Source organism: Akebia trifoliata, chromosome 7, assembly GCF_017979445.1.
Source record: "Akebia trifoliata isolate Shusen 1 chromosome 7, ASM1797944v1, whole genome shotgun sequence".
Lineage (NCBI taxonomy): Eukaryota > Viridiplantae > Streptophyta > Magnoliopsida > Ranunculales > Lardizabalaceae > Akebia > Akebia trifoliata.
In genome coordinates this window covers 29,345,777-29,363,642 of record NC_141381.1, presented here as the reverse complement: position 1 = coordinate 29,363,642, position 17,866 = coordinate 29,345,777, and the positions used below count along the sequence as shown (strand labels likewise).

Here is a 17,866-nt window from a genome sequence, read left to right as displayed (position 1 = left end):
TAATTAGGATTAGGGGTGTACATTTGGGTTTACCCCAATCGAACCGAAAGTTTTGGATTTGATTTTGGTCCGGATTTTCATACAAAACCTCAAAATGAAACCGGACCTAACCCAAAAACTTTGGATCAAGATTCAGTTCCATTGAAATATATTTTAAAAATCTCTAAAATATTATTTAATTATTTAATATTATTTTTCTGATTGTTGACGATTTGTTATCATAAAATAGTTATTTTGTTGTTGCCAATCATATAAAATATAAAGATAGAAACATTTTTTTTTTAAATTTGTTAATTGTATATTTCTATAAAATAATAGTACTAATAATCTAACTAGAAACTCTTCGATCAATACTTGGCTGGCGTGTTACGGACACAAAACCAGACATTTCAACCGAGTATTGATCGAGTGAAGACTTTCTAGTTAAAAAATTATTATTCAAAGCATAAAATATAAAGATAGAATGTTTTGTTTTCTATTTGGTAATTATTTATTACAATAAAGTAGTTACTTTGTCTTTAATTGTATAAATCATATGTATAAAGAAAAATGGTTATTGTGGTGTTGCCTAGGGTGTAACTTGGGCCACTTCAAACCGCAAATCGAGCCAAACCGATAGCTTGGGTTGGTTTGATTCAATTTGGAATAAGATGCGATTTGGTTATGGGTTAAGAAAATGGAGAACCAATCAATATGATTCATTTCTTGGTTCAAGTCTTATATAGAACCGAACCAAACCGACCTCTATATAATAATAAATAAATATATTGATTTAATATGAATTACTTTAGGAGTTAGGACATAAATTAATGAATTTTTTTAAGGATAGATCAAAGACATTTTTTATGAAGAGATTAATGACTCGTTATATGAATTGTGAAATTTCATTTTTTATTATTTATTTATTTTCATTAAAATTATATTACTTCCAAGAAATTGTATAGGATATTTGCAACCCATGGAACCGAGGTTTGGTTCTAAGAGCAATTCGGTTCGATTCTAGTTCTAATCTAGTGGAATCGAACTATGTTGGTTCGATTTCCATTTTCCCTTGAACCGCACGAAGTTGCACCCCTAGTATTTCCTATTGTTCGGAGTTATAATGTATGAAACACAAAGATATAAATAATTTTTTTTTTTTTGGGTAATTACTTGTTACTATAAAGTAATTATTTTCTTGCCTATTGTATGAAATATAAAAGAATAATGATTTTCAGACTCCTCTTGCATACTCCCCCCATTCTCTCCTCACATGGCATGTGTTAGAACCATAAATTTATTTTCCTCAGGATACACAGCTGCACATATTTATGGGGATGTGCAGTTGTGTATCCCAAGAAAAAATCTATGATTCTAACCCTTGTCAGCAATTCGGAATACAACAAATATCTAAGTTCTATTCGATTTTGGATTACAAAAATCCGATTAATGGAAAATACATGGCATATGCTTGATGCATGTATTATCCATCTCATCTCAAAAATTTGAAAATAAAAAATTCGATAATATGATAGTGATGTTAACAGTGATGGTGATGATGAAATTGGTGAGATATTAATGGTGATGGTGAAGGTGATGATATAGGAGTGGTGATAGTAATAATGATGGTGGTGATAATGACTAATGAGGGCATTGAGGTTGTTATTCTATTAGTTATATAAAAAGGCCAAAGTCAAGGGACAAATCATCAATTTGAAAATTTAAAATATAATTTCAAATAAATGTAGAGGGACATGTTATTATTTTTTAAAGATAAAAGAGACATTTGTTATCTAAAAAAATAGATTCCTCCAAAATTTTGAAGTATGGTCCCTTCAAAGTTAACCTGTGTTACACACAGGTCACAACTTACAAGTTCACACTTTGCAATATACAACAAGTTACAATAACATGTTTTTTCAATCAAGTTTTATAAAAATTCATGTATAAAAAAACATGTTTTATTTTTTATTTTTAACTTAAAAGACGTGAATTATTCAAAATAATTTAATAATTCAAAGAAAATTTTTTTTATTGAAAATATAAAAAAATCGTGAATTTTACAAAAATTAAACGAGAGATTGCTAAGAAGACTTCTAGCACATGCCACGCTAGGAGATTATGGGGAATATGTCAGTGGGGAGAGTTACAAAATCACGACTCAATATAAAATATGGTGACATGACCTTTTTTCCTTATTTGGTAACTATTTATTATATAAAATAGTTACTTTGTTATTTATTGTACAAATTTTATATATAAAGAGACTTTCATTTGATTGGTAACTATTTGCTATTATAAAATAGATACTTTGTTGTCCAATGTATGACTATAATGATAGAAGGTGAGTGGGGGGGGAGAAATTGGATTTTAATCGGTTTGGGTTTGGTCCAATTACTTTTCAGTCCGATTTTCAAGGAATTAACTCAAATCGGATGTTTTCGATTTCTATTTGGTTTGGGTTTGCAGGTAAAATGTACACCCCTAATTGCCATAGAACAATCTCTCCAAGTTTACTTGAAAATTTCATAATTAATTTAATTCTTAAAAAAAAAATACTCCAAAAATATATTGAAACCCTTGATTTTGTTGAAAAAAAAAAAAATCTGCATTTTTTTAATCCAGATTTTTGTGATCAAGTAGGGATATTCGAGCTACGATACAAGTGGGTCCCATTAATTTTTTGAGGATGGACCACTTGGAAACTTATTCATCTCATTGAAGAGAATAGTTTCATGTTTTAAGTTGTCAAAAATCCATTATGGGTGAATGACAAATCAGCTCCAAAGAACTCCTATTAGCCATGGTTTGTTGTATGTGGTTTATAAGATTATTGAGTTTATAAGAGAAACTCTTTAGTCCCACATCGGATAGGAATAAGAAAATTGTCTAGTTTTTATATAGAACTTCTTATATCACTTAAGTGTATATGAGAGAGAGACTTGGATAAGCCCACGCACGCGCACAAGGGGCTCATGGGCTCAAGAAGGATTTTGATCCATTGGTCCAAAATATCCTTAATGCGTATGCGGGCACACGATGCGCGCGCAGGGGGGGTGCAAATTTCGTCAATTTGGCTTCACGTGGGTGCGCGTGCAAGCATTCTGTTTTCCTTTTGCATTCTTTGAGAGTATAAACAGTAGCGTTCGGTTCGCTAGACGTGTAGATTGTAGTGCTGCCTCTACACGTGTGATCGTTGTATCCTGAGAGACAATTGTTCATTGATCCGTGTGCACCAAGTTGCGGGAACAAAATTGTCTTAAGGACATTGTGTTCAACACAAGAAATTTTCCAACAGATTTTCCTCCTAAAAATTCACCATCTTCAAGTCATTAACCTATTAGGCAGTTAGAGTATATGGTAATATATTACATAAGACACATTGAATCATATTACATTTATCTTACCTATAATTCAAAATTATAGTGTATCGAAGGTTGTGGTAGAGATTATGAATAATACTTAGAAAATAAGACCTGGGTTAAGGTCAACAAGTTTGGAGGGAGAAAAACACGTTGCTGATTCGTTAGCTAAGATGGCCCTTCGTACATTCTTCCCTTCAGTTAATGGTGTGTCCTTTTTCAAAGCCTGCTGCAGCTGTACGGTCCCTGCCCTCATGCCACAGTCCACAAATGACGCGACGAATAGGAAGATTCGTAGAAATTTTCGAAGAAGTCGTCTTCGGCCTTGCGGCAGGTGTTTTCACTTTAAATCGATTAGAATAAAAAACACCCAATAAGGTGACTTTGACTTTAACTCATCTTCTTCCTTCCTGTGTATCTTATTTATTTAACTACTCTGCACTCCCAATCAAACCCAACTATTATTTTTTATTTCTTCCTTTTCTTTTCTGCTTCTTACAAATCTTTGAACTTTTGTGTTTATGTTTGTTTATGTGTGTGTTTTTATTTGTCACGAGCATTTGATATTAGAAAAATAAGAGTACGAGAATGGTGATGATGGAGAAGAGTGGCAGCAATGGTTCCCCTAAACCTGACAGCAAGACACTTGAGAAAAATAGAAGAATGCGTATGAAAGCTCTTTCTTCCGAGCTATTCTCCCTTATTCCTCCCAAACAAAACACTCCCTTAGAGGTCCTCCCTCCTTCTCTCTCTCTCTCTCTCTCTCTCTCTCTCTCTCTCTCTCTCTCACACACACACACACACACAAGCAAAATCGTAGGCTTTTTAAGTGACAAGATCAAAATGAACCAGTGCGATTGTCACTTTAAAACAGCCAAATTGTCACTTCAAAAACTAAGATATCGTTCTTCATGTTTTGGTAATTAAAATGAATGGTGAGCCCAAATCATAATTTCGTCAAAAGTTGGTCACGTTTTCCTAAATATCTCTCTTGTTGGCATGCAAGCAAATGAATTTATGGGGGTAAAAATCTAGAGTCAAATATGTAGTAAATTGTGTAGCTTCCTCTTCAAATTCGCCAGTCGTTCCCGGACACTAGGATGAAGTCTTTGACAAATTCGTTTGAGTTGAGTTTTGAAAGATGAAGATTTCATATATAATTTAATGCAAGTGGTATATGTGTATACATTTTTTAGAATCTTAGGTACTTGTGCATGTATTTTCTTCAGGGGTGTTCTATTTCTAAGGGTTTTTGTTTTGGAAAGTTTTACATGTTTTGATAACTCTCGTTTATATAAATAGAAATCTTTGAGACTGTAAAACTTATAAAAAAATAGTAATTGCTCTTGATTCTTTCTATGGACATGGGCACACTGTTGATCCACTTAAATCTTTATATTTTATGCAATTATGTTATCTTCGCTATTTTGATTGTTTCACACTTCTCTGATATATTTCAGGAAGTACTCACGCTGCCAAATCAATTGGATCATGCCATTGATTATATAAAGAATTTACGCAAAAGAATAAAAGGTTTGAAGGCAAGGAAGGAATTTGAGATCAGGGCTAACCGAGATTCAAGTGAAATAGGTCTGAGATTGCCAATTCTTGAATTAAAAGACTTGGGTTCAAAATTTGAGGTGATTTTAATAAGTGGGTTGAACAAGAAATTCAAGTTATATGAAGTTATTAGTATCCTTCAGGCAGAAGGTGCTCAAGTTGTGAATGCTAGCTTATTTACTTCAGGTGCTAAGATTTTTCACACAATCTATGCTCAGGTAATTACTATATCTTCATCTTTGTTTGTTTAAGAGTACTAATAACTTCAAGCTTAAAATAACAAAGATTGATTCAATTTGATGTTTTGTAGGAAGTAAGTTCTCGAATTGGGGTGGAGCTTTCAAGTGTACGTGAAAGCTTGGAGAAATTGGTTTACTGAACTTTGCAAGGAGGCAGAAAAAGAGACTACTTGGTTGGCCATGAGTATTAATATTTAAAGCAATAAGATATACTTAAATAACTATGCAGTTATTGGGAATGGATTATGATCCACCAATTAATGTTTTTTCTATGGAAATTTAAGACAGCAATTAATGGGCTTTTGCCCTCTTCCTTCTCTTTTTAATATAAAATTTCTTGCTTGCTTAGAAATATAATTAATTAATTAATTAAGGCACAAGTTAATGGTTCTCACCAATTGAATTTCATGTCTATTTCGATCAGGTTGGGAATAGAAACATTGCGTCATCCAAAAAATTAATATAATTAACCTGAGGGCAATGATTAGTTTTTTTTTTTTTTTTTTTGTTATTATAAAAATTCAAAAGTCGTGATAATATGACTCCTCCACATGGCATACTAAATCGACTCCCGTGAGGTGGGGTGTTTCAGAAATAGAAGTAATTGGAAAATTCTACCCAAATGGATGTAAATTCGGACTATACCGAAATCACTACACGGTAATTTTAAACATTATTGTACATAATTTCATATTAATATGCACATCATAATATTCAAATATTAAGTACTGGATTTATATATATGGTCTCGTTCAACACCCTACACTTTACCTTACGTGTGGCTCTATAAGTTTTCATTTTTACGAATAATTTTACAGGATGGTGGGATTGCCATTAGTTATATCATTAAATTTTGACATATTCAATTCCAATAATATTTCTAAATTCAACTGATAGTTTATAAAATATTTTGGCGAAAAGTAAATATCCACCTAATTAATTAGTAATAAAATTTCAACTGTAAAAAAGAAATATTCAGTTTCGGTGAAAATATTTTGATAGATATTAATTAAATTTCGACTGCAACGTTCTTTTATGAAGAGTAGTTTAGAACTAATGATAAAATTGATAAAAATAACAAACTATACTTGTTGAAAAGGTAATTACACATAATACCATTCATTAGTCTAAGCAAATTTTTTTGCATTATTACTGGTTTGATATCCTTTCAGGGTTTTGAACACACCAATGGATTGATAGGGAATTTGGTTTATTGGTGTGCAATAATAAGATCTTGAATTTCTCCTAGAGATACATAGATCTTGTTTGGAAGATAATTATCTCCTACCTTCTGTTTTAGAACCTATTAGAATTAAAATATAAATAAAACATACACAACACACACAGTTGTTTGAACCATGCAAAAACATCTTCGGAAGAGAGAATTTCTCATAGTTAAAGCGCGTGTGTGTGTGAGTGAGTCAAATAAGGTTGGTCCAACTTGGTTTCGTTTTTCTATATTACACAATGAGAAAAGAACCTGAGCTGTTATTAGATGCCTCAACGCTTGCTTATTACTCTCCAAGGTGCTGCTATAAAACCCCGAGGAGTTGGCTCAATGGCGATTCCCAACACTCCAGCTTGTGAAGCACGTAAATAGTACACCTCATGTTTTATGACTTGTCCCCATAAGACTATTAATATACCTCCCTATTTTCAAAGTAATGACATTGACCCTTGACCTTAAACTAATGAAAAGTGTTCTCGTCACATCATCATCATCATCACCATCTTTCTCATGATCATGATCATAATCATCATCTTCACCAACACCATCCATGATGTTATCATCATAGTTTTAGAGCTCATTGAATCGATTGGACTTGATTTTTGGGTGAGTTAGTCATTAATTAGGATTAGGGGTGTACATTTGGGTTTGCCCAAATCGAACCGAAAATTTTGGATTTGATTTTGGTCCGGATTTTCATACAAAACCTCAAAATGAAACCAGACCTAACCCTTCAGTTACATTGAAATATATTTTAAAAATCTCTAAAATATTATTTAAGTATTTAATATTATTTTCCTGATTGGTGACAATATATTACCATAAAATAGTTATTTTGTTGTTGCCAATTTGGATTGGTTTGGTTCAATTTGGAACATATGTAGTTTGGTTCTGGGTTAAGAAAATGGAGAAGCGATAAATATGATTCAGTTCTTGGCTCAAGGCTTGTATAGAACCGACCCAAACCGACCTCTATATAATAATAAATATATATATTGATTTATTATGAATTACTTTAGGAGTTAGGACATAAATTAATGAATTTTTTAATGATAGATCAATGACATTTTTTATGAAGAGATTAGTGACTTGTCATATGAATTATGAAATTTCATTTTTTATTACTTATTTATTTTCACTAAAATTATATTGCTTCCAAGATTTTGTATAGGATATTACCAACCCATAGATCCGAAGTTTGATTCTAATGACAATTCAGTTCGGTTCTGGTTTTAATCTAGTGAAACCGATCAATGTTGGTTCAATTTCTATTTTCCCTTGATTCGAATGAAGTTGCACCCCTAGTGTTGCCTAGTGTATGGGGTTATAATGTATAGAACTGAAAGATAGAAATTTTTTTTTTTTTATGGGTAATTACTTATTACTATAAAATAATTATTTTGTTGCCTGTTGTATGAAATATAAAAGAATAATGATTTTTTGCTTCGTCTGACATGCTCCCCCATTCTCTTCTGATGTGGCATGTGTTGGATTGCAAAAATCCGGTCAAAATTTCGATTAATGGAAAATGCATGGCATATGCTTGATACGTGTATTATCCATCTCATTTGAAAAATTCGATAATATGATAGTGATATTAACAGTGATGGTGATGATGAAATTGGTGATATTAATGGTGATGATGAAGGCGATGATATAGTGGTGATGGTAATAATGATTGGTGGTGCTAATGACTAATGAGGGCATTGAAGTTATTGTTCCATTGGTTATAGAAGAAGACCAAAGTTAAGGGACAAATCATCAATTTTAAAATGTAATGTATAATCTCAAATAAATGTAGAGGGACATGTCATTATATTTTTATTTTTTTTAAATAAAAGGGACATTTGTCACCTAAAAAAATAGATTCCTCCAAAATATTGAAGCATAGTCGCTTTAAAGTCGACTTGTGTTACACATGGGTTACAACTTACAAGTTCACACTTTGCAACATACAACAAGTAACAATAACATGTTTTCTCGATCGAGTTTTATAAAAATTCATAAAAAACATGTTTATTCTTTTTTAACTTAAAATATGTGACTCGTTTAGAATAGTTCAATAATCCAGAGAATAATACCTTCATTAAAAAAATAAAAAAATCGTGAATTTTACAAGAATTAAACGAGAGATTGCTAACAAGATTTCTAGTACTTGCCATGCTTGGAAATTATGGGGAATATGTCACGACTCAATATAAAATATGGTGATATAACTTTTTTTTCCCTATTTTGTAACTATTTATTACATAAAATAGTTACTTTGTTATTTATTGTACAAATCTTATATATAAAGAGACTTTCTTTTGATCGATAACTATTTACTACTATAAAATAGATACTTTGTTCCGAATTGTATAACTATAAAGATAGAAGGTGGGGTAGGGGGAAAATATTTCAGATCGTTTTTATAAAATAACAAATTGGATTTTAATCGGTTTAGGTTCAGCCAATTCATTTTCAGTCCGGTTTTCAAGGAGTTAACTTGAACCGAATTTTTTTCGATTTCAAATTTGGTCCAGATTTCGGGTAAAATGTACACCCCTAATTGTCTTGCCATGGAACAATCTCTCCAAGTTTACTTGAAAATTTCAAAATTAAGTCAAGTCTAAAATTTAAAAGAAAAAAAAAAAAAAAAAACAGCCCCAAAAATGTACTGAAACCCTTGATTTTCCTCCCAAAAATCCATCATCTTCAAGTCATTAACCTATTGGACTGTTAGATTATATGATAATATGTTACATGAGATACATTGACTCATATTACATTTATCTCACCTATAAATCAAAGTTGTGGTGTATAGAAAGTTGTGGTAGAGATTAGGAATAATATTTAGAAGATAAGGACTGGATTAAGCTCAATTTGGATGGTGCTTGTAGTGGCAATCCTGGACCAGCAGGAGATGAAGGTATCCTAAGGGATGAACATAGTTTTATCATTCAAGCTGCAAATTGGTTCTTCGGTTATGAGACCAACAACATAGAAGTCTCCTTAAGGCATTGGAAGACTTCAATTTACAAGTCAAGAGGGTTATCATTGAGTCCAACTCTTTGCCATATTTTCGTCTTGTAAACTAAGGGTGTATCCTTTTTCAAATGATACATGAATCGGATGAATCCTAGAACAAAATGAGGGGCAGTCGTGGTTATAGAAATTTTCGAGGAAATTTCACTTCATTTTGTGAGGCAGTCCTCGTTTTCGGCCTTGCGGCAGGTTCTTTTCACATTGGAAAATGCCGGAATGACACAAAGCTGACAACAAAAAAAAAAAAAAAGAATGATGGGGTGGCATGCGTATAACCGTAGTAGCTTTTTACTCGTATCTCGCGGAAAAGAATCTACGGTTATGTGCGCGCCACCACATCATTTTTTTTTTTTCACATTAAACCTCTTAGAATAAAAAACAACACTCAATCAGGTGACGCACTCATTTGACTTTGACTTTGAACGCATCTGCTGCTTCCTTGCTGTGTTGTATCTAGAGCTTATCTTATCTTATTTAACTTTCAAACCCTAAAACTCTGCACTCCCAATCAAACCCAACTACTATGTTTTATTTCTTCCTTTTCTTTTCTGCTTCTTAAATGTTTGGTTATGTGTGTGTTTTTATTGTCAAAAGCATTTGATATTAGAAAAAAAATAGTAAGAGAATGGTGATGATGGAGAAGAGTGGCAGCAATTGTTCCTCCAAACCTGACAGAAAGACACTTGAGAAAAATAGGAGAATGCGTATGAAAGATCTTTCTTTCGAGCTATTCTCCCTTATTCCTCCCAAACAAAACGCTCCCTCAAAGGTCCTCTCTCTCTCTCTCTCTCTCTCTCTCTCTCTCTCTCTCTCTCTCTCTCTCACACACACACACATCTTACAATTCCGTCTAACTCTTTATTTTAATTCCCAAAAGGTGACGGTGCAAAATCGCAGATTTTTCAAGTGCGAGATCAAAATGAACTAGTGCGATTGTCACTTAAAAACTGCGAAATTGTCATTTTAAAAACTAAGATATCGTTCTTCATGTTTGGTAATTAAAATGAATAGTGAGCTCGAATCATAACTTCGTCAAAAGTTGGTCATGTTTTCGTAAATATCTCTCTTTTTGTTATGCAAGTAAATGAATTTGTGTGGGTAAAATCTGGAGTCAAATAGGTAGTAAACGTATTGCTTCCTTTTCAAATTCGCCAGTCATTCCCGGACACTACGATCAAGTCTTTGAGAAATTTGTTTGAGTTGAGTTTTGAAAGATGAAGATGTCATATATAATTTAAAGCAAGTGGTATATGTGTATACATTTTTTTGACTCTTTGGTATTTGTGCGTATATTTTCTTAAGGGATGTTCTATTTTTAGGAGTTTCTGTTTTGAAAAGTTTTACATGTTTTGGTAACTCTCGTTTATATAAATAGAGATCTCTAGAGTTGTAAAACATATGAAAAAATAGTGATTATTCTTTATTCTTTCCGTGGACATAGGCACACTGCCGAACCACTTAAATTCTTCTATTTTGTGAAATTGTGTTTTCTTCGCTATTTTCATTATTTCACACTTATCTGATATGTTTCAGGAAGTATTCACACTACCAGATCAATTGAATCATGCCATTGACTATATAAAGAATTTACGTGAAAGAATAGAAGGATTGAAGGCAAGGAAGGAATTTGAGATTAGGACCAATCAAGATTCAAGGGAAATAGGTCTGAGATTGCCAATTATTGAATTAAAAGAGTTGGGTTCAAAATTTGTGGTGATTTTAATGAGTGGGTTGAACAAGAAATTCAAGTTATATGAAGTTATTAGTATCCTTGAGGGAGAAGGTGCTCAAGTTGTGGCTGCTAGCTTATATACTTCAGGTGATAAGATTTTTCACACAATCTATGCTCAGGTAATTACTAGCTTCATCTTTGTTTGTTTAAGAGTACTAATAAATTCAAGCTTAAACTAACAAAGATTGGTTCAATTTGATGTTTTGTAGGAAATAAGTTCTCGAATTGGGGTGGAGCTTTCAAGTGTTCGTGAAAGCTTGGAGAAATTGGTTTACTGAACTTTGCAAGGAGGAAAAAAAAGGACTACTTGGCTGGCCATGAGTACTAATATTTAAAACAATAAGATATACTTAAATAACTACGCAGTTATTGGGATTGGATTATGATACACCAATTAATGGTTTTTCTATGGAAATTTAAGGCACCTATTAATGGGCTTGCCCTCTTCCTTCTCTTTTTAATATAAAATTTCTTGCTTGCTTAGAAATATAATTAATTAATTAAGGCACAAGTTAATGGTTTTCACCAATTGATTTCCATGTCTATTTCGATTAGGATGCGAATGACACAAACCTAAGGGTAATGATTAGATTTTTTTTTTTTTTTCTGTTATTATAAAAATTCAGGAGTGGGGATAATATGACTCCCCCACGTGGCATACTAAATCAATCGACTCCCCTGACATGGGTGTGCCATAACTATATACTTTATATCTTAGGATACACAATATCGCATATCCCCATAAATCTATGCAGTTGTACCCCACATCAGGGGAGTTGATTGAGTATGCCACGTGGAGGAGTCATATTGGCATTAGTCTATTCTAATATCTAATGAACTCTTGCAAAATTAGTAGAAGTAATTAGAAAATTTCTACCCAAATTGATATAAATTGGGACTATACCTAAATCACTACAAGGTAATTTTAAATCATATTCTTCAACTCATTAATATGGGGTTAGAAGTTTTGATTTTTAGTGAGGATGATCTCCTCGTCATAGAGATCATCCTCACCAAAAATCAGTTCAATCTGAAACTTTTAACCCACATAGGACGAAACGTGTTATAGATATATGAGTAGACATATGTGTATATATATATATAGGGGCAGTTCAAGGGCCATATGTAAAACATATGAAAAAACAATGGTTTTTCAAAATATGGGTTACAGGTTTTGGATTGAGGATGGTCACTATGATGAGAAGATTATCCTCACAAAAAATCAGCTCAATCAGAAACTTTTAAATCCATCAAAAGTGATTTACAAATTATTGAAAAAAGTTGGTAAAAAATCGACGGTCCACATTCTAAATCACTTTTAATAGAGTTAGAAGTTTCAGATTGGACTGATTTTTTTTTTCCGGATAATCTTCCCATCATAGAGATCATCCTCACAAAAAATCAGTTCAATCCGAAACTTCTAACCTATATTTTGAAAATTTATTAATGTTACATTGTTTTTAAATATGTTTTTTCATATGGCCTTTGATCCTGACTCATATATATATATGGGTCAGGTTCAAACGACACACATTGCAACACACATTGCGACAATGTGTTTTGCCTTATATGGGCAAAAATGTTTGGAATGGGCTGATTTTTTGTGAGGATGATTTCTATAGTGAGGATATCATCCTTGCCAAAAAACAGCTCATTATGAAACTTCTAGCCCCATGTTTATAGGTTGAAAATTTTTAAACCGTCCAATTTTTGTAAATCAATTTTGATGGGGTTAGAAGTTTTGGATTGGGATGATTTTTTGCAAGGATGATCCCTTCATCACAGAGATCATCCTCACAAAAAATCAGCCCATTCCAAACATTTTTGCCCATATAAGACAAACACGTCGTCGCAATGTGTGTTACAATGTGTGTCGTTTGAACCCCACCCATATATATATATATATATATATATATATATATATATATATAGTTGTCGGTTCAAGGGACATGTGTTAAAACAATGGTTTTTCAAAATATGGGATAGAGGTTTTGGTTTCAGCTGATGTTTTGCAAGAATGATCACTATGATGAGAAGATCATCCTCACAAAAAATCAGCCTATTCCAAACATTTTTTTCTATATAAGACGAAAACGTTGTAGCTTTATGTGTCTACAGATCATGACCTATATATATAGATATATATATATATATATAAAAGTGGTTTATAAAAAATGGACTGTCCACAATTCTTCAACTCATAAATATGAAGTTAAAAGTTTTAGAATTAGCTGATTATTAGTTAGGATGATCTCCTCGTCATAGAGATCATCCTCACCAAAATTAGCTCAATCCGAAACTTTTAGCTCACATAGGACAAAACACATTGCAGATATATGAGTAGATATATATGTGTACACGGATTCCGACCCTATCTAAACACGTTGTAAATATATGAGTAGATATATGGGTCGAAACCGCCAAATTAATTGAAGAAAGGAAAAATTCAACGGTTCTAAATTGTAAAATATGGAGCATATAAAAAATTTCAACAAGCATGAAGTGTCAAATTTTAATTTTTAAAATTTGTAGGCCTTGACCCGATGAATTTTCCAATTTTCACATAGTGTATCTAAATATATTCCAATGAAATTGATCATTAAATGATATGTGCTGATCCTAAGAAAATCTCTTCTCATTGTATATGTCTTGTCTCCATATCGACTCTCTATAAATGTCAACAAGTGACATAACACGATTATAAACTACAAAATGCTCAAGTAACATTAAAATGTACATCGATTCTCACATTGTTAACGTGGAGGTATGTACTAAATCACATATGTTTTTCATTGAGATACGAGCGAAAAGAATCTATGGTTATGTGTGCACCTCTACATCAACAATGTGAGAATCAATGTACATTTCAATGTTACTCCAGCACAACTCTTCTAAATTTTACCAAGTGTGGATTTTTTCCTCTTATATTTTAATAAGTTAAAGAGCCATGCAGGACTGATCTGAACATTGTATCTCACATGGCCCATCTTGATGTGAAAGTGAGTAGGAAGCATAGATGTTTTTTTGTCGAAATTGAAAACTATTTGTGGTTCCTACACACTTTCACATCAAACAAGATGTGCAATGTGAGGTATAATTGTGGGGTCAGTTCAGCATTAGTCTTTTAGTTAAAACACATTTTTGTGATGCTACAACTTCCAATCATAAAGCAGTAAGGCATTAGTGCACTAATAAAAATAGGTTGTACAGTTTAAAAGTCAAAGTCAAGTTTAAAGTTCAGAAATATTGCATTGTTTGAACCGGTGTTGGCTCAATGGCAAGATCAGACAAAGAAGTGGTTAAATCCCGGAGGTCATGAGTTCGATAGCCATTATGAGCATCAATTCCTCAGAAGCCACCCGTGAGGGCACACCCTTACTTACCTGCAGGTGTGTGTGATGTGCGGGTGTTGCATGTGTCCCAGGACTAGTCCTTTGATAAGACCATGTGTATGGACTCAGCAAAGCTGAGATACAGGTCTGGTCCGTCTATAAGTATACTGGGTAATAATAAATAATAAAAAATATTGCATTGTTTGAACATGAATATTTTTTCTGATAGGATATTGCATTGTTTGAACATAATATTTTTTCTTATAGGACCCTAGGTGTCTATCTTTGCCAAAATGGCCCTTAGGTATCTCTCATCTTTAATGTTATTATTATTATTATTACTATTATTTGTTTTATCATCATCATCATGTGATTAACATGACGAGGGACTACAAATGGGTGGGAGTCAAACCACATTCAACTATCACTATGTGAAAATTGAAAATTTTGACGGGCTAAGGCCTGTGAATTTTAGAAATCAAATTTCAATGGCTTATGATCATTAAAATTTGTTATGTTCCCCAGATTCCATGGCTCTTTTCACATTCTCTAATAATTTGACAATTTCAACTTGTCGAAAAAAAAATTGATGGATCAAGCATTATTATTATTTTTTTTTATGGGCAAAAGTTGTCAAATTAATGAAACGTGGGAAAACTTTGATGGAACTAACCCGTCGAATTCGGGGTATATAAAAAATTTCAATGGTCTTAGGTCAAAATTCAATTTCTAAAATTTGTTGGCCTTGGCCCGTCGAATTTTGCAGTTTTCACGTAGTGTTCATCCTACCATACATTCCATTCACTCTACCAGTATAATACCTCTTAGCTAAAGTTAATGAATGTTGATATCATGACCTGAACTAAAATCGTGCATTCACCTATTAATTGTCAATGAATGGAAAATTAATTGAGCTTATAAAACTTAAAGTTTGAAGTAAAAGAATGCGACCAACGCCTTCATTTGGAAAAAAAAAAAAGCACTGAAACTAAATAATTGCATTATAGTATGGCTGTTGCTAATCTGTAAAACACAACGATGAGCATCAAACAAGCTGATGTTTGGGACATGTTGCAACAGTATACATCCTCCGGAAGTGTGGTACATGCTTTCTTTTAGGGAAGAAAAGTTGGCATGTGGGCTCCACAGAAGACCAATAGTTGAGTTTTTTCAGTTTTTGTTTTTTACCCTAAATCCTCATCAGACGCATGACTCAATATTTAATATTATATGGTCCCCCATTCACCATTTAAGGAGACTTCTGCATTCAGCTATGTTGTTGGTCTCATAACCGAAGAACCAATTTGCAGCTTGAATAATATAACTCTATTCATCCCTTAGGATACCTTCACCTCCTGCTGGTCCAGGATTGCCACTATAAGCACCATCCAAATTGAGCTTAACCCTGTCTTTATCTTCTAAATATTATTCCTAATCTCTACCACAACCTTGATTTATAGGTGAGATAAATGTAATATGATTCAATGTATCTCATGTAACTTATTATCATATACTCTAACAGTCCAATAAGTTAATGACTTGAAGATGATGGAATTTTTAGGAGGAAAATCTAGGGTTTCAATACATTTTTAGAGCATTTTTTTTTTTTTTAAAGACTTGACTTAATTATGAAATTTTCAAGTAAACTTGGAGAGATTGTTCCATGGCAGTTAGGGGTGTACATTTTACCTGAAACCCAGACCAAATTGAAATCGAAAAAATCCGGTTCAAGTTAACTCCTTGAAAACCGGACTGAAAATGAATTGAACCAAACCCAAACCAATTAAAATCCAAATTTTTAAATAAAAAAAATCTGAAATATTTTCCTGCCAGCCCACCTTCTATCTTTATAGTTACACAATGAGCAACAAAGTACCTATTTTATAGTAGTAAATAGCCACCAATCAAAAGAAAGTCTCTTTATATATAAAATTTGTGCAATAAATAACAAAGTAACTATTTCATGTTATAAATAGTTACCAAATAGGGAAAAAATGTTATGTCACCATATTTTATATTGAGTCGTGATTTCCTAACTCCCCCCTCTGACATACTCATACTCTCCTGGCGTGGCATGTACTAGAAGTCTTGTTAGCAATCTCTCGTTTAATTCTTGTAAAATTCATGATTTTTCTTTTTTTTCAATAAAAGTATTATCCTCCTAATTATTGAAGTATTCTTACGAATTTTTATAAAACTCGATCGAAAAACATATTATTGTAACTTGTTGTATGTTGCAAAGTGTGACCTTGTAAGTTGGAGAAATCCACTTTTTTAAGCTACAAATATCCCTGTTATCTCTAAAAAAAATAATGACGTCAATTTTTATTAGAAGAGAGAGTGGCTCGGAGAGAGACAGCCTCAAAATTTCAGCTACAGCTCAGGTTCTTTACTCATTGTGTAATATAGAAAACGAAACCAAGTGGGACCAACCTTGTTTGACTTCTGTGCTGCCTGGCTACGTTGACTTCGGCCGAGTCCCGACTATCATCTTAATCTCTTCTAGAAAATATTCTTAACCTCTTCTAAAAAATCTTTGATTTTTCTCAGTCCTTTTGAATTCAAGAACGTAGAAGATATCATTCCCATGTTTTATAAACCATGCCCATGTTTATTGACAAAGGACTTGAAATTCATTTTGGACCATTGAGTTCAAATTACAAAAGGATAATGTATTATTCAATGACGGACTTTTAGCACACGTACACTATGCATGCTGAGATGGAAGCACATAACTTTTTTTTTTTTTTTTTTTTTTAAAAAGAGAGTTTCTTTCTCTTGCCGTTCTCATCCACTTTTTTTTTTTTTCGGTTTTTAGATTTCAAATCTTAAAAAGGATTGGTGGGCCACATTGATTATCACATTAACAGTTAAATTTTGATTTTTTTTTTTTCAAAAACTTTAATTAGTAAATCAAAATTTCAATCACAAATATTTAAAATCGGTGTCACTGGGCTGGGCCACCCAACGGACTCTACCTTCCAAGTCCAGGACCAAGCCTAGCCCAGCCTAGCGTAGCCCATCCACAACCCCATATCTTAGATACTATGTTCACCACTAAGGGCAAAGTTTGGAGTCCGGAGGGGTTTGAATGATCCTAATATCAGAGATCCAATTAGATGCTCATAAGCATATGGAAAGTGGTTAAGCATAAAAATTAACATTAGTCAGAGAAAGTTGTGCATTATGAGTTTGAAAATAAGAATCGGATCAAACCTTCTAATAGCAATTTTTAACAATCAGATTGGATCCAGACTGGCTATGCAGAACATAAATGAACTTCATGACCAAAATACATAATATAACTTACTTTCTCACATTCTATTGGATTGGGGCTCTATTGAATTTGGACAAGTGTTAACCCCCTAACTATTGAGTACGGATGGGCTGTGTGTCAGAGGCTATACTGT

The 17,866-nt window shown here is 32.8% G+C and overlaps 2 protein-coding genes across 2 annotated transcripts; both read left to right on the top strand.

Moving 5' to 3' along the window:
• The first annotated feature begins 3,760 nt into the window (after positions 1-3,760).
• Positions 3,761-5,443, top strand: LOC147398871 (transcription factor bHLH162-like). Its single transcript, XM_086449008.1, has 3 exons — positions 3,761-4,073; positions 4,802-5,119; positions 5,212-5,443. Exons 1-3 carry the CDS (start codon positions 3,930-3,932, stop codon positions 5,278-5,280), a joined length of 531 nt encoding a protein of 176 aa, XP_086305134.1. The 5' UTR covers positions 3,761-3,929; the 3' UTR covers positions 5,281-5,443.
• A 4,476-nt stretch (positions 5,444-9,919) lies between these two features.
• LOC147398870 (transcription factor bHLH162-like) lies at positions 9,920-11,544 on the top strand. Its single transcript, XM_086449006.1, has 3 exons — positions 9,920-10,161; positions 10,926-11,243; positions 11,334-11,544. Exons 1-3 carry the CDS (start codon positions 10,018-10,020, stop codon positions 11,400-11,402), a joined length of 531 nt encoding a protein of 176 aa, XP_086305132.1. The 5' UTR covers positions 9,920-10,017; the 3' UTR covers positions 11,403-11,544.
• The last annotated feature ends 6,322 nt before the right edge of the window (positions 11,545-17,866 follow it).

What these genes read in the sequence shown, in the direction of transcription:
- LOC147398871 (XM_086449008.1), top strand. Translation starts at nt 3,930, where the DNA reads ATGGTGATGATGGAGAAGAGTGGCAGCAATGGTTCCCCTAAACCTGAC. An exon ending in AACAAAACACTCCCTTAGAG is followed by an intron (nt 4,074 to 4,801) that starts GTCCTCCCTCCT and finishes GATATATTTCAG; the next exon opens with GAAGTACTCACGCTGCCAAA. An exon ending in TTCACACAATCTATGCTCAG is followed by an intron (nt 5,120 to 5,211) that starts GTAATTACTATA and finishes GATGTTTTGTAG; the next exon opens with GAAGTAAGTTCTCGAATTGG.
- LOC147398870 (XM_086449006.1), top strand. Translation starts at nt 10,018, where the DNA reads ATGGTGATGATGGAGAAGAGTGGCAGCAATTGTTCCTCCAAACCTGAC. An exon ending in AACAAAACGCTCCCTCAAAG is followed by an intron (nt 10,162 to 10,925) that starts GTCCTCTCTCTC and finishes GATATGTTTCAG; the next exon opens with GAAGTATTCACACTACCAGA. An exon ending in TTCACACAATCTATGCTCAG is followed by an intron (nt 11,244 to 11,333) that starts GTAATTACTAGC and finishes GATGTTTTGTAG; the next exon opens with GAAATAAGTTCTCGAATTGG.